At 30.2% G+C, this 17,484-nt stretch overlaps 1 protein-coding gene across 1 annotated transcript; it reads right to left on the reverse strand.

Moving 5' to 3' along the window:
- Positions 1–1,007: 1,007 nt before the first annotated feature.
- Positions 1,008–17,412, reverse strand: LOC141449613 (catalase-like). The gene is made up of 11 exons (XM_074119179.1): positions 17,253–17,412; positions 11,050–11,108; positions 10,374–10,545; positions 7,477–7,618; positions 6,510–6,660; positions 6,256–6,435; positions 5,172–5,363; positions 4,923–5,075; positions 4,413–4,642; positions 2,704–2,833; positions 1,008–1,496 (listed from the first exon to the last, which is right to left on the reverse strand). Exons 1-11 carry the CDS (start codon positions 17,329–17,331, stop codon positions 1,422–1,424), a joined length of 1,563 nt encoding a protein of 520 aa, XP_073975280.1. The 5' UTR covers positions 17,332–17,412; the 3' UTR covers positions 1,008–1,421.
- Between the last annotated feature and the right edge of the window lie 72 nt (positions 17,413–17,484).

The following is a 17,484-nucleotide window of genomic DNA, read 5'->3' on the forward strand; positions in this document are numbered from 1 at the left end:
GTAGCCAATAAAAAAAAAACCAAAATTTTAGCGATGATGGCATATGTGCAAAAGACAATCACTCACACTACATGATCTTACCACAGTATAATTTGTTCGTTATGTAGAACCATTATGTACCTACCTCTAAAGTCTAAGCCAATCCTAATCTCTTAAATTATCTTCAGTCATCTGATTTTGATCCAAATTAGAGGAAACCAACTCTAAATGGATTACATGTTTGCTTTTCTAGCAAATTCTCTATTTTGAGTTATCCTATTCCTCTTAATTTATTTCTAAAATATTTGTATTTCTCTTGCACATATTTCAAGGAAATTATTATTTTAAAGTATACTTTCTTTGTTATATACTCAATGTGTTTGATTTTTTTTTTTTGTTATATTTATCCTTGAGCAAAATATAAATTGTGTGAGGTTCGAGAAACATTTCTTTAGGGTACGAGGCAAAAAAAAGGTTGGGAACCACTGTACTAAAAAAACTTCGAATCTTTCTGAATGAATATTCTGAAAAAATGAAATGTTTTCATCCAGAAAAGTTAGAGAACTCGAGAAGGCACAGCTCTTTTTGCTTGAGAACCCTGAGAAAAAAAAAAAAATGTACCAAGCCAATTTGATATCGCTTTCATCAAAAAGAAGAAAAAGGTGAAATGAATGAATGACTTTTCTAATGTTAAATATAATTTCATATTTATACATACTTACAATTTAGTATATTATAATATCAAAGCCAACAATATTATTTACAGAAGTATAAAAATGTTTCGTTTTGTAAATAATATGAAATTATCACCCACATTCCTCTCTTATTAAGATTTATTAATAATTTGTTTCAGTTAGACAGTCGGATTCCGTTGTCCATGCTGAATGTCGGCCGAAAAGATCGTAAGTCGACCAGCTTGCCTTGGCAATATGTTGCGGAGTATAAGGTACAAAAATACAAAAGCTACAAAGAAACAAATGTGAAAACGGGCAGAAATCAAGGACAAAAAGCTATGATACATGAAATCAACTATATTTTCCTCTATTTAAAGATTAACAAATTATTTAATCTTCATAAACATTAATTTAAAGTTCTTTGAAATAAATATCTCTGACAGAGTTTTTAAGCACAACAGTAAAATAATTCATATTTTACATTATAATAGAAACAATGCATATCAAGTTAAATTTCTTGTAGTTAAACCATAAGAATCAGTAACCTATGATTTATGGTATATAATTTATTTTACATTTTCATTTAGGCATGCAGTAAACTCTTCTAAGAAAGAGAATTCTGTATCTTTTACAGAATAAAATAAATAATCATATAACCAATAAGAAAATATTATATAACGCCTATTTGTCAATTTCTAGAACATACAGAGTCTAAGACCTTAAGATCTAATTTAAAAAACAATTATTTAACTGTTTTTAACCGTCAGATTATAAATTTAATCCTGACTGTACCATTCTACCAAAGTGCTCATCTACTTGGAAGAACAAACCAACAGCTCTTTCCTGAAAAAATTAAGTTAATAAATTTCTTTTCAGTTTTTAATATTTTAGTTTCTTAACAAAGCTTTTGTCAGTCTCCTGTTCATTTAATCATTTTATTTTTGGATCATCCCTTGTTTCCTTTAAATCTGGCAGCATAAGAAGATAAGATTAAATTAGGGGAGTTGCCTCAAGGCCTACGCCACTGCGACCCCTTTGGATCTATTGTGGCTCCCCGACTTTAGAGCTCACCCTCCAGACCCGTCCGTTTAATTAGACTCTTAATTCTGGAGAGTGACTCCTGGGTAAAGCTCTCAGGCCTTGGTTTTTCCTCCCCGAGAAGTAACATCCTTAGCCATACAAGCCGGCAGCATAAGAAGCTGAGAATGAGGATTTATTCTGGATAATATTTAATTGATGAATACATTTCTAAGCTAGATGTTAGTTACTCTTTAAGTTCACAATATTTTGAAAGAAGCTTAACGATAAGAAACTTTTGAATAAAACTAGCAATTTATAATCAGAACATTCCAACTTTATTGGACAAGTGCAGACCATTTATTTAAATTTAATTTTAACTAAATCAAAATGTTTGTTATTTCTATTTAAACAAAAGGATAAAGAATACAAATATTTTGCCTAAAGTTTACTTTTAAACTTAAACCTGATTCTCTGTGATAACATTGATCATCTTTCCAGCTCCATTTTTTGTTTTCATATTCATAAGCTCAACCAACTCTGATAAAGAATTAAATGGAACTATTGCTGAGCTAAGAATGTGTTAAAGACCATTCTAGACCATTTTTCATTACTTCCTCGTTCATAGGATTTCATTTCTTGTAGAGAATTAAGGTTATTAAAATAGCAACAATTTCTGAAGTGTATCAAGCTGTGCATACATGAAGACTATTGGTAAAAATTAAGGTTTTAGAAGAAGATTACCAATCGTTTGTTGAAAAATCCAAAATTGGCCAACTTACTTAGGGATCAACCCACAAACATAGACTCTGAAGTAGATTAGTCGAGAACATGGTATAGAAATAATTACAATAACCGGTATTCTATATTATCTTTCTTATCCGAAAAAATCACACAGGTTCGCACATCCCAGCTCGAGTGGCCATAGGTTAAGAAAAATAACCAAAATAATTATTATGAATTTAGGGCGCTAAGACTACAGTTGTCGATGCTCAATAAGAGAAAAATAAAATAAAAGAAAAAAATTATTAACCTGTATGAAATTTTCTGCCTTCTTAAGAATTCCCACCAAATTATGTACAAGATTGTTTTTATCATTGTCACTGTAACTTCTCCAAAGTATTCCCGGCTGAGAAAAATTATCATCATCTGACGAATTATACCTGCACAAAGAGAAAACTAATATAACCTTTTGTTGAAATAGGATTTGTTAAACAATTACTTTTAAATAAAAAAAACGTTAGGTGGCATTAGTTTGATTTAAATTGGCTCAGCTACTAAAATATTCTGTAAGGGCTTCTAATTTATAATTTTTACTTCCAAAAAAAATACCGTGAATTGAAAAACTTCGACCATTAAAAAATTTAAAGAACGGTTAATAAACAATGTCGCAAAGAAAAAAGTGAATCATAAAACCGTTAAAAACAATTTATTTGTAAATAATAAATAAAAAGAATTTGGAACGAACTGCAATTGGAATCAATCAAATGCAGTAAAATTTCTTGTAAATATAAATATGAATATAAGTTATCACATATCAATAAAAAAAGTTACTGTTACCTGAATGAGCAGGTAGTTAAATGCCTTAATAGAACTCTCTAAAAGCCAAAAATCTGATTTTTAAATGGAAGAACTGGGAGAGTAGCTGAGTTAATCATAAAGCCTTTTGACGTAATGAAAAAAGAAATATCTAATAACATTTAATTATTTCTAAGAACATGGTTGTATATATATAAAATAAATTAATGTTATTTACGGACCTGAATTTTATAAAAATTGATAAAAATTAATATATTCTTGATTGGTCTGTTCTAAAAAAATATATAAGTCCACATCGAAATAACTAGATGATTAAAAAAATACATGGAGATAATATATTGACGAAATATAAGTAGAAAGTCAATATGTTAAAAACCAACATTTTATAATCAACGTTTTAAAATAATCATAATCAGAAGCGATAACACACTGAGGATGAAAAAGTTTCTTAAGAATAGGGGTAAAATAAAAATCTGAAATAATGAAAATCTAGACTGATTTATTAATAAAAAAAATTTAAAAGAAATACCAACCATCATTCATTTAAATTTACAAAAAATAAGTGGTCAACTACAACAAAATTATGTAACAAGAATGTATTACCGGAGTAGTTACCTTTGTAACCAACAGATCGCAGAGCATATCTTTATTTGAAGAGCTTTGAAAGGAAGGGTACACGCTGCCTAATTTCCAAATTTTCCGTTACATCTTCAATGGCCTCAGATCAGCAAATAAAGGTATTGGTTTAAACGAAATTCAATATCTTAAAAATAAGCCCGTATGCAAGAAAAAGCGAACCAAACCACCAATAAATATACCACTTAGTCGTTATTTCAGCAGGTGTAAGCATCTAATCCACATCATTTTGCGATTCAATAGATCAATTTCCCAACACTTCCCAATATTATTCAGAATTTTAGTATCAATCTGTTTACTCTTTCCACACATTCTTCATAACTTTAAAAAATAATTTTTGTTTATGTCCTGTTCTCTGTTCATAAATTTGCCGTACTTTCCTAGGCTATTCGCTTAACGTGCAGTTCTTCAATATTAGAAAAACGTTGTCTTGCTTAACATGAATGATTTGGACAACTTTACAATGAGACGATTCAAAATGAAATTATTAAAACCGAAGGAAAAAATTCAAGTTTCCTTGATCTTCGGATTGTTCCATGACGTTAAATGAAATTTCTCTATACTTACCTACGTACTACACCGCAAGCTTCAAAGAATGAAATCCGACCACGCGGACTCTCTTTAAGAATACCAAAACTTGAAGGATAATAGTTGGGTGCATCATCTTGATAGTAGGTGAAGATGCCATCTCTTTGGGTATTGTATACTTTTGTCGCGTGAGGATAATTCACTGGCAATTGCCTATGATTAGTACCTAGTCGATAAAACTGGGTATCCACATAAGAGAACAAGCGACCCTGAAAGAATTAATTTTTATACAGTTTAAACATACTTAATAATACTGATATCACAATAAACAAATTCCTAATCTAGCAATAGATTATTGGTTCCAACATTACCATTGTGGCCCTCATTTTGGTTACCTTGGTAGCCATGGTCTACCCGGCTTATTTATAATACGTACTTCTGTCAGCCCGATATTGAAAATAAAAATGTTGAAAAATAAAAATATTGATAATAAAAATTGTTCAACACTTACATGTAGAATCACAACAAACTTACTATTTTAATACTTACTTGCAGAATTTTATCAGGGCTCGCTTCTATGCCGGGGACCAGATTACTCGGAGCGAATGCAGCTTGCTCGATTAGAGCGAAAAAATTTTTAGGATTCTCATTTAAAATAAATTTTCCTACTTTTATTAAAGGATATTCATTTTCTGGCCAAAACTGTAAATTTTTCATTTATTAGTATCATACAAAATCAAATAACTGATCCAAGCTCTAATGATTTGTGTATGGTAAAACTAAATATTAAGTTTTTACCTTTGTTGCATCAAATGGATTAAATCCAGATTGTTCTGCTTGTGCGAGTGACATTACTTGAATGTAAAACGTCCAGCTTGGGTAATTTTTTTCGGCTATAGCGTTATATAAATCTTCTGTGAGATAATCTGGATTTTCCGCTTTTATTTTCATTGCTTCTTCATTAGTGAAGTTATGAATTCCTTGATCAGTCTGTAAATATTGAATATTTTTATAAGGGCGGGGTTTATAAACAAAAAGAGGGAAGAAATATTGAGTGACACATTTTTAAAAACTTAAAAATACGCAATTCTACTTAAAAAACAACTATCCCACAACATACTAATATTTTGTATTGCATTAATGTTGATAATTTAATTTTTACTATAAATACTAAAAGAGAAAAACTAAAAGAAAATATCTGTTCTTAGAATATGATACCCCAGATCTTAAATACTCGTAGTATTGATTTTCTCAGCTTCTTAGTAATCTCACATTTCAATATAGGTAACTTTCTCTTATGCTATAATTATTTGGAGAACATTTAGGACATTTTAAACCCAAATCTTCCAATGGATATCGATGGTTGTATACAGTTGTTATTAGTACTGCTCCGGGGCCTGCTTAGATATTGCATAATCATTGATTGTTGTGGCACCCGGGATTGAACGGAAGCTCAAGAGCACCCTCACATAATCCTTAAATATCGATTTTCACTTGGACAAAAGCCTGAACTGGAATCCGCCCATACAAGACAAAAACGAAGCGAAGTGAAAATAAGGTTACTACCACTCAAGCTATTACTGGACAAACGCTGGAAATTAATTCTAAACAACAAAGTAAGTTCTACTTTACAACAAAGCTCTAGTTATGGGATTCGTCTAAGTGTTCCAAAATCCATCGCCTACAAATCTCTTGATTAATAAATACTCCTTATAAATTAGTGCTCTATCTAACTTACTGAAATTTGCTCTGACTATTACTTTTGAATGACATAATTTAGTATTTTAAAAAATTTGATGTATCAAGCGTATCTTAATAAAAAAGATATTTCATAGAAGATTGATTAGTAGCCATGTTCGAGGGGGAAACAAATTATATTTACCAGATAATGAAATTTGCAGTAGGAAGCATTCCCTTGTGCATTGACCAATTTAAATGTGTTAATACCAAATCCATTGATATATCTGAAACTTTTTGGTGTTCCAGCATCTGAATAAACCCTCATTACATGATGAACTGTTTCGGGTCTTCTTGTGAAAAAATCCCAGGCCATATTTGGGTCCTGAAAATGAAGAATTGTGAAAAGAAAAAGAAAAAAATACATCCGTATAAGTACCAAGTATACAAAATAATTACTTTTAAATTAGTGACTGGATTCCTCTTTTGAGATCGAGTAAAACTAAAAAATATCAACGGATCTCGAACTGCGAAAATTGGTATATCGTTTCCAACTAGATCCCAATTACCGTCCCGTGTATATAATTTTATTGCAAAACCTCTTACATCTCTGAAATAATATTAATATTGACAATGCTCAATCTAAAATTAAAATCATTCTAAAACAAAATTGAGCTACAAAATACATTAACAAGTATATAAGAGAGAAATATCTACATAAATAAAGCGCACTTATCAAAAAATCATTTTTTCACAACATTCTGAACTGAAATCTTATAGTTGACAAATTCTAAACGGTTGTTCGAGGAACAAATCGGTTTGTTGGCAATACAAATAATTTATATCAAATTAGGGCAAATAAATACTTGGTATTTTTTTTTTCTTTTGAACTCTCATTTTATTGATTATTCTTCAATTTAGAAAAAGGAGCATTTGTTAAATTGTCTATTAGCTCTCTTCATTTACATAAGATTATTATGTACACAATATTTTTATTAAGATTATGTCAATTAAATGATTCTTTATAAATTACATTATTATTTTTATAGGTAATAGATCCAAATACTATAAAACAAAATTTTAGAATTGTTTGGAAACGTTTCATCCACTTTAAGCTCATATTCAGTTTAATTCGCGTTTCATATTGTTAAACATTTCAAAAATTTTTTTATTTATCAATAAATAGAATTTTTTAACATCAAAAAGAAAAAAAGAGACGAAAATGTTTTTCTTGATGCTTTTTGGATGGAACCAAATCATTTTTAAGCAGATTATTACTTACTCTCTTGGAAGTACCAAGATGCTGAAATTTGATTCAGTTCGAATTTTGTTTAAGGTTTAAGATCTTGGTCTTTACCGATCTCATGCCAAATTGATTCTTCTTTGAGCATATTTAACTGTAAATATTTAAATTTTAAATACTCACCTGTCTAAATCACTAGAACCTTTTTCACCACTAACCGTGGAAAATCTGACCAGTATTTGCGTGGTCTTACCAATTTTCGAGAAAACATCAGCTTTCGTATGCTGTGTAATGTCATTGGTTACTTGAAACACTCCAAAGGCCCCTAACAACAAAATACATGTAGAAAGAAACGTTTTATTTATGTAATTAAAAACAAATCAGTGGGGTTGCTCGACTCCATATTATAATTAAAACAGAAATTTCCTTTAATTTTATTTTTTCTTTGATAAAATTCATAACCAAAACCACTTTGCACTCTACAATCATAAAGTTTAATGTTAAAGGGCGTTATTTCTTTCGATTAAATTAAGGCAGTACTAGGAAAAATATAGTATCGCAACGTGAAATTGTACAAATGTTCTGGTTATTTGAATTTATTAAATTTATAAAATGTAATCATTATTGAAAAATATTTGTGAATATAAGAGTATCAAAAGAGAATATAGAAGAGTATTCACAAATACTTTTGCTTCTCTCTTTTATCGATTCATTCATAGAATCGTACCAAATGTTTTGGAAAACACCATGATAGCCTCAACCACAATTGTATTGTCTTTCCGACGGACAATCATATTTGGATTGCACTAATTAATTATAATTAGATTTGCCTCACTATTTCATGGAATTTCATCTACTAGAATACAACAAATCTCGCCTCTCAAAGAAGCAGTGTTCTCTACAATCCATCTGTGACATCTAATAAATTCTAATAAAATCTAATTAATTAAAAAATATTAATGAAATGTTGGGTACTTGTTTATTTGTGTACCTTTTGGCGTTTAATCAGCCCTTACACTTAACTTTTTAAACTGTAAGTTTTTGTTAAGGAGATTTTTGTACCTTTTGGATAGATTTTCCTTTTTGTCTATTTTGCAAAGTTACATATCTGCTTTTCAGATTTTATTAAAATTGGGAATAATAAATTTAATTTTATCATTATAACCTGAAAAGGTGTTAAGTCGGAGTTACTACCACTGGACAGATCTTTGTAAAGAATGATTATAGTTGCGGTCACCAAACCATCCTCAGTAACAATTTTTTTGACAAAGCGTTTTGAATAAAATAGGAAGGTATTTGTACGTAAATAGCAAAATTAAACTGCGATTTCAGTGCTTCCTTTTAAGAGGAGCAAGACAAATGTAAGAGAATGATGGCACTTCTCAGCCACGAACAGGAGCTTTAACCACTTCTTTACCCCCAAAAGGCACATCTACATAAAATTCCGAATCAAATGCCACCAATCGGTTACGAAAAAGGTAACAACCAGAAGACGAACAAGAACAAGACCAATTTTTGAAAAATTCGTTTTAGCTCATTTTCAGCAACGTGTTTCTCGAAATATATTTAATCTATGTTGCGAAAAAGATACAGTTATAAAGGAGGGTTTGCCCTATATTTTAAAGGAAATTTGGGAATTTTATCTTTTATAGAAAAAGAGAAAAAAATTGTCAAAGTTGGGTGTTTTTGAACGTTACGCTTTTTCGTGCAGTTTTTGACGATCACCCCTTATAAAACTGTCCTACCGGACAGTTTTAATTACAGCGCATGCAATAGCAGGATTGCGTAAAGCGTAGGAAAATTATTTTCCATGTTACTACTAGGTTCTTCTTTTTAATTTTTTTTTTATTGTAACCTTTTTTAAACCTTTTAATTCAGGTTGTTAAGATTGTTTGAGATTTTTTTTGAAATGACAAACAGTTCTTCATCGGTCACAAATAGTTTGGTTTTCTTACAGTCAGATTTCGACCCAAAGCATGCAATCATATAATTATAAACTTTTTTCAAAGGAGTTTTAGCTCCTCCATATTTTATAAAGGAATCTAAATGCTACTTTTAAAAATTAAAGATGCATTATTACTTATTTTAATATCACTTCTTTTCTAGTAACTTCGATCGAGCTGTTGTTCTAAAACTATGGATGAAAGTAACTGCAACCGGGAAATACTGCGATCTTCAATCTTTCATTATCCTCTAGCTTTTTCCTTCATTATTTCGAAGATTACTATTTTTTTTTATTTTTAAAAATAAACGTAACAGATGTGTATCGTACAAAGCCCACTTTACGATTCGAATAAAATAATGACAGAAAATTATGCAAAGTACACTTTGCTTTACAATTTGGCCCAGACAACCTAAACAGTTCGGCAATTCTATGTTAGAAGTGACCTTACTTTCCCCCTAGAATTGCCCTAAAATTATAATAGAAAAATTATTCAAATAATAGATTCAGATCTACGTGTTGTACGGTGTTAAGAGAAAAGTCTTCCAAACCATTCTTGTAGGAATAACTAAAATTGAAAAAACTCCTCATTAAGTGATTATTTTTCTGTAGGAATTTTCCTTCTAATCGGAATTTTAAGACTTTCATTCCTCTAATCCTCCTTAAGAATACATAAATAATAGTATCCCGCACCTGACGCAAAAAGAGAGAAGCGTCAACAGGTTCTTCTCCAGAAGCGGCCTAATTATTGCTTTCTTTGGCAAATATTTGCAATACAAATTGTAGAAATATGCCAGAGCAATGAATGGACCAAGTTGAAAGGATTAGTAGTCGAAAAACTTAAAAAATGGAAAAATCTCATCAGTAAATTGCTAATTTTGGTTAAGGGAATTGGATTGCTTTCAAACCATTTGCTTACAAACCTTTTCTCTTGAATATATAGAGTTTTTTTAAAGACCCGTTTCTGGTTCCGGTTAAATTAAAGAAACAAAGAACATTTATGGAAAGAAGATTAATTCATTTCTCTGATCTGCCCCAAACATTTCAATCAAATCCATTGCATAAAAGAAGGCATAGTCACCAAAACTTATAAATTAAATTTTTTGCAAAATAATACTTAATTTCTAGCTAAAATTACCTGCCCCCTTGGCATGAACTACCCTTTCTGGTATCCTTTCTCTGTCGAAATGCCTTGATTCATCAAAAAATGTTGTATCTTCAGCTAGCATAGGCCCTCTGGGTCCCACAGTCAACGAATTTGTTATATCATCTACCGGACTTCCGCTGCTGGATGTGATTTCATATTGGTTCTAAAATACCATTTAGCGAATAATTATTAAGATTTAAAAAATAACTTGTTTATTTTCAACCTTCATTGATAAAATTTTAATTTTTGATCTTCTTTATATTATTTAATTTTTTTGAAAAAAACAGTCTATTAGAAATATTAATTATTAAATTATTAAAAATTAAATGTTAATAATATTAAATAATAATTAATATCTTGTGGTTCTGGTTGTAAATTAAAGAAGTTGTGTAATTAAAAATCCCAATTTTTATACACTGATCGGATATGTGAGAACTGAGCAAGGTACAGCATTTCGTATTTTGTTTCAAACCTACTAAAGACAAATTTGATAAAAGAAATTATTCGCATCTGGTGAAAATGGAACTGAAGAGATTACTTAATTAAAGTTAAAACAAAACGTTTACTAACAGTAAAAACAAAACTTTGTACATCTGCATGAGAGTATTCTTTCCTTTCACGAGAATAAAGGGACTTGTAATTGAATTCAAAAGGTCGATATACTCACTGATTTGTGTTGGTTGAAATAGTTCGTTAACTGTTTGGCAGCAGCATCCTCACCATAACCTGATCATAGAATTATATTTTTCATTCAATCAAAAAATAAAAATTGTATGAACACTTATACTAACTTCTCACTATAATGCCCAAGGTTTTAAATTTATTATTATATTTTTAAATCCGGGATTAAAATAAAACAAGAGAAGTGGCCCCTAATTGCCAGATATTAAAAAAATTAATTAATAAATAAAAAATAACTGATGTCATAAAGAAAAAGTGGCTACAAATAGAAAATTTCCTGTCCTCAATAAGACCTGGGGTTCTGTGAGTGGTCTAGTCAAATTATACTAGTAAAAATTGTTATAATAAGATTAATCTAAATCATAAAATACATATTTTACATGAAATCTTAACCTTACATAATTGTTTGGAACCTTAGGATAGAGTTATTAACGAAAAATATTAATAAAAAAATCACACTAATTATAATGCCCCTGCAGAATTGATATTTTTAAAGTTAAGTTTTAAAAATGGTAGTCTTAATAACACATTTTTATCACAAGATCTTCAGACACATTGGCGGCGTCACCGAGAAACTAATTTGATTGCGAGACACTGTCTCACAGTATCCAAACATTGTATGAAGTTTAAGCTTACTACAATTTTTCGTTTTTAATCTTAGAGTGTTCGCAAAGATAAATGTAAGTAAAAAAAACTGCCCATTTTGTTCAGCCAAGCTTATCGTCCACCTATTTATCAGGTGACTCTGAATCATCATATATTTTTCACTTAAGCAACTCATTGAAGGATTTCTTTTTATTGATATATTCAAGTTAGTCAAGTGATTGTTGTTATCTTGTTAATTCATAAAATGCAGAAGATGATTAAACATTTGTGTTAATTTTTAATTACCTTTAGCTTCACAATGTGAAACTCTTATTATCATTTATTTCTTTTTAAAAAAGGCCAATTTCTTTCAGGTTTTTTCCCTTAGGATTTTTTTTTTCGGAAACCAAATAACACAAAATTCATACCCCTTGAATCTGAATTCAACTTTCACTCTCTATGGTGAACGTAGTGATTCAAATTTTAAAATTTTGAGGCCTGCTGAGCCATTAAAAGTGGGTTTTAGTCATTGGTCTGTGTGTGTATGAATGTTAGGAAGAATGAAATGAGTTTCAAAAATTGAATGTAATAATTAAACCACCGAAGTTTGAAATTGAAATTTTGAGAATTTTAATAGAAAGTCGTGTTATGTTCCCATAAAAATGTTTTTCTTGCGGTACACCGTTTCCATTGTACCTTTTCTCTGGCTTAGAACTTGGTGTCAGTTGGTGGGCTTGAAGGCCCAATCATTAAATGCTCTTTGTTTTTAAAATGTATTTGGTGAAAATCGCTAATTAACAGAAAAACTTTGCACTCATTTTTTTCTAGAAATAAGAAATGAGTTAAAAGGTTTTACAATTATTTTGTGCGAGCAATAATATGATAAAACATAATTCTTCAATTATTTTATAATGAGTGTTAAATAGTTTTACTGAATTCTATGTAAAATGTAAGAATATTGAATCTAACCCAAGGAAATGATTGCTTGTCATTCCCAAGTAAAAACATTTAAGTACAGAACGAATTATTTTAAATTACAGGTAAGATGTGGCTGCCGACAGAAAACCTAAGTTTAACGTCCGAATGTGAAAAAATGTGTGTGTGAATGTTAGGAAGAATGAAATAAGTTTCAAAAATTGAATGTGAAAAACCCTAACGGGTTTGAAAAGTTGGACAGATGTTTTTCCATCATTCTCTGCTCTCTGTAAGGTTGAGAAGGGCTTCGAAAGTAACTTTTATTTCGGTCTTCTCTTCCTTAAAAAAAATCTCTTTTCATTCGCTTTGTGTTCTATCAAAGAATTCCTCATTGCTAGAGAATTAAGCCACCATTCCTGAAAGAGTAGGGAACATTCTGATTTCGTATACCAGATTTTTATAGACACAAATTGGTATAAGACAAAATTTAACCGCCTTTTTCTCTAAATTTTCTAAAAGAAAATCCTAATGTTTGTATTTCAATAACAGCTCAATACGCTAAATTAATTTTTAAAAAATGAAACAGGTAAATTAAGTAAAATGGAGTTTTCAAAAAATTATTAAGATAGCCTTCAACTATATCCCATTATCTTCAAGAAATGACCATTTCTTACATAAGTAGTGCACTTTTTTGACTAGGCAATGATTACGTTGTTGTAAGTTAAGGTTTGGTGGGTTTATTAAGAACGTTCAAAACTATGAAAACTAATTTGACTTTGAAAAGAAGGAAGTAGTGCGGACTTACGTTTTCTACAGATCTCACGGAACTAAATTTCCAATCTTATTTCCTTCTAAGAATTTTCGGTATGAACGTTTAATTTTTTATTTTTCAAGTTGCATTGTTATAAGTTGGTATAGTTTGTGTGAGATTGTTAGGACTTCTTTATCAAAAACATTTTTTGAATTAGTGTGGGGTAAAGAAAATTCAGTAAAACCTCATTTCCGTTAAAGAGAATCAGTTAAAAAATCTTAGTTAAAAAAAAACTAAGCTGCAACAAAACGCTCTACTACCAGAAATGGTTCTTTTCGTGATATTAGGTGAGAATCATCTTTAAAAGCAGGGACAAAAACCTTCATTACGTAGTACGAAAATTAGGGTACTATTTAGTGATAAATTCAAACTGGCTCCTTAGCTGTTTGGTCGAACACATTCAAGGCTACACTTTCTGATACTCTAATATCTAAAACACAAATTTCCCATTAAATACTTAATTCGCTATCTGGGTACAGAAGCATGCATGAACATGAACGCAACAAGCGTTAAGCTCGGACATCATTACAAACAGCATGGCTTCATGGTTTACTAAGAAATATTTTTTAATTCCCAAGCGCACTTAATGTTTGATCAAAGTACTAAAGTTACCTTTGACCATTTTTGACGTGGGAAATTTTTTGGTTTTCTGGTAATTGTTACAATTTTCTAGAATAATAGTCCAAAAACTTGGCATATCTCAAAAACTTTGAGAGCTATGTAAATATAGTGAAGCAAACAGTTTACAAATGCGTGTCAGTGTGTCTAAAATAAGCACTAAATTTTGACTGACAGTCTAGTTATGACGGCGTCAAGTCGAACATTCATTCATGGCTATAAAAGCGGCTGTTTTGAAGCATATCGATCATTAGTAGAGGAGAAGACTTGTCAACAACTTTATTAATAATCTAACAACTCTTAGAACTCTAACCATTAAGATAAGAAAAATAATAATTTTATTTTTCATAACTGAATGATGCAGGATGTTAGTAATGCACCACCAACTTTCTAACCCATAAAAGCTGTAGATTTTGTTTTACATCAATTAAGAAAACAATAGTTTTTTGGTTCGTTAGTTGTAGTTTACCACCAAATATTATCTTAGTAAATGAATGCTTGAACAACTATAATTAACATACAATAAAATTTACATAGTTTTGTTGTTTATAGATGAAATTTAGTTATTTTTCTAGTAAAAATTCTTACCTTTTAATATTTTGCATAATTGTTCTTTTAGCATTTTGCAATTATTGTCAATAGGAAGACATAATCTTTGCTTTCGATTAGTTACAAAATGGAATTTTAATTATGTGAACGTGTTATTTCCAGCTATGGTTGTAATGTGGTGATTCGAAAATCCTTTTCATTATGCAGCTAATTCTATGAAGTAGCACTTCCTTTTTATGTATTTCCGATCCTTTGAGGGTCTACTCAAACAGAAGATAAACTGTAGATTAAGATAACGCCGGTCGGATGGAAGTTTTGAATCGTTTGAAATAGAAGATTGTTCAACTTGTCAATCAAGATTTGTCAATCATTTCACTAATTATATTGTCTTAATGATTCACAATCATTCATTAAAAATGCTAGTATTCCCTCATTATGACGTCACTCTTTTCGACCTTACAAAGATCTTGGATATTACCTACTACTTTATTCACTAATGAATTAATGCAAAGATGACTTCTTAACTGGTGACTGTTTCCAGTACAATTATTTTAAATCTGATTTCGTCTATTTAAGACAGATTTGTGCCTATGTTTGAGAATAAGACGTTGCTTGCATTATGATTGATTTTTAATGAGGTTGTTGCGGATTTAATGATGTTAAGAATCCTTTAATAGTGTCAATGAGAGAGGAGTTAGCCAGCCCTATGTCGAATGTAAGGCCACATCCAAATTTTTTTTTTTTTTTTTTGCCAGCGCATCGACGTCTATGGCCATTAGCGCCACAAAATTATTATTACTAATAGCTTTGTAAATCTTGGCTCGATTTTGATAAAATTTGGCAGGTTGAAAGAGTTAAGGATCCCCTAAGTAACATTGAAGCGACGTTCTGCTCTTACACCTATTAAGGGGAAGTATTGCAATCGTTTCATATTATCACCACGAGAACCTTTTTCATTGAATGAATTGTCATTTATTCAAAATTTACATACATTTGCATTTTTGAAATCCATCTCAAGGAGAGGAGTTTACCCCAAGGAAGTAAGACCCTAAATAAAACTATTATTAATGATATCTCCGTAAATTATTATAGTCCAATTTTGATAAAATTTGGCACGTACAGGTTAAATATAAACAAAATCTGTCGAGTAGTTTACGAGATACGTGAATTTCAAAATTTCACCGTTTTAAAAGAAACCAAAATTTAACTCTAAATATCTCGTTTCCAACTCAACAGATTTTTACGAAATTTCATACAATTATAGACAAAGGTTGTCACCATATACAGGTAAAGTATAAACAAAATCTATCGAGAAGTTTACGAGATATTTGAAGTTAAAGATTTCACTGTTTCAAACGAAACCAAAATTTAACTCTAAATATCTCGTTTCCCTCTCGACAGATTTTTACGAAATTTCATACAATTATAGACAAAGGTTGTCACCAAATGCAGGTAAAGTATAAACAAAATCTATCGAGTCGTTTTCCCGATATTTGAAGTTAAAGATTTCACTGTTTCAAACGAAACGAAAATTTAACTCTAAATATCTCGTTTCCTACTCGACAGATTTTTACGAAATTTCATACTATTATAGACAAAAGTTGGCTCCACATACAGGTAAAATATAAACAAAATCTATCGAGTAGTTTACGAGATACGTGAATTTCAAGATTTCACCGTTTTAAAAGAAACCAAAATTCAACTCTAAATATCTCGTTTCCTACTAAACAGATTTTTACGAAATTACATAAAATTATAGACAAAACATGTCTATCTTTACCATATACAGGTAAAGTATAAACAAAATCTATCGAGACGTTTTCCAGATATTTGAAGTTAAAGATTTCACTGTTTCAAACGAAACCAAAATTTAACTCTAAATATCTCGTTTCCTACTCGACACATTTTTACGAAATTTCATACTATTATAGACAAAAGTTGTCTCCACATACAGGTAAAATTAAACAAAATCTATCGAGTAGTTTTCGAGATATTTGATGTTAAAGATTTCACTGTTTCAAACGAAACCAAAATTTAACTCTAAATATCCCGTTTCCTACTTAACAGATTTTGACGAAATTTTATACAACTATAGACAAAAGTTGTCTCCACATACAGGTAAAATATAAACAAAATCTATCGAGTAGTTTACGAGATACGTGAATTTCAAGATTTCACCGTTTTAAAAGAAACCAAAATTCAACTCTCAATATCTCGTTTCCCTCTCGACAGATTTTTACGAAATTTCATAAAATGTCACATAAGATGTCACCATATACAGATTAAGTATAAACAAAATCTATTAAGAAGTTTACGAGATATTAGCAGTTAAAGATTTCACTGAAGAAGAACTTGAATAATTCGCTGGATTATTAGAGAAAAGCGCTATTTTATTGTTTTGTATTCTAGGACTGTGATTTGTGTACACTAGACCCAAGAAAGGCCCACTTATGGTATATATATGTACTTAGATGTGTACTTGATGGCATAGGTATGTTAGACTTAAGTTATGGTAAATATTGATCTAGACGTAGTATCTAATTTATTTACTTTGTTTATAACTTAAATTAAATTATAAACTTGTTTTTGAAATTAAATTGCTTCTTTATTAAGTAAGTAATTAATTGTATCATCTAATGGAGAGTATTATTCTGTTATACTGGCATCACTTGTTCCTACAAAATAAAAATTTCTAAAAGCTCATAACTTACGATTATTTGCCCTGTATGAATTAATCATATAAGTAAAAAAGTAGGCGACATGGAAAAGCCAGCTCCTATGCAGTTGCATTTTACGAGTATCTTACTACCATCTGATGTAGAACGATTACAAGATCCGTCAAGATTAGGGTACCACTTTTGAAATAAGAGTGGCCTCCGCTCAACCGGGAAGTCCCCTACTTGTTTCATATATGGTGGGGCGTGTTTTCTTTCTCTTGCTTTC

Source organism: Rhodnius prolixus, unplaced genomic scaffold (genome assembly GCF_049639745.1).
Source record: "Rhodnius prolixus isolate KJV_2025 unplaced genomic scaffold, Rpr scaffold_2, whole genome shotgun sequence".
Lineage (NCBI taxonomy): Eukaryota > Metazoa > Arthropoda > Insecta > Hemiptera > Reduviidae > Rhodnius > Rhodnius prolixus.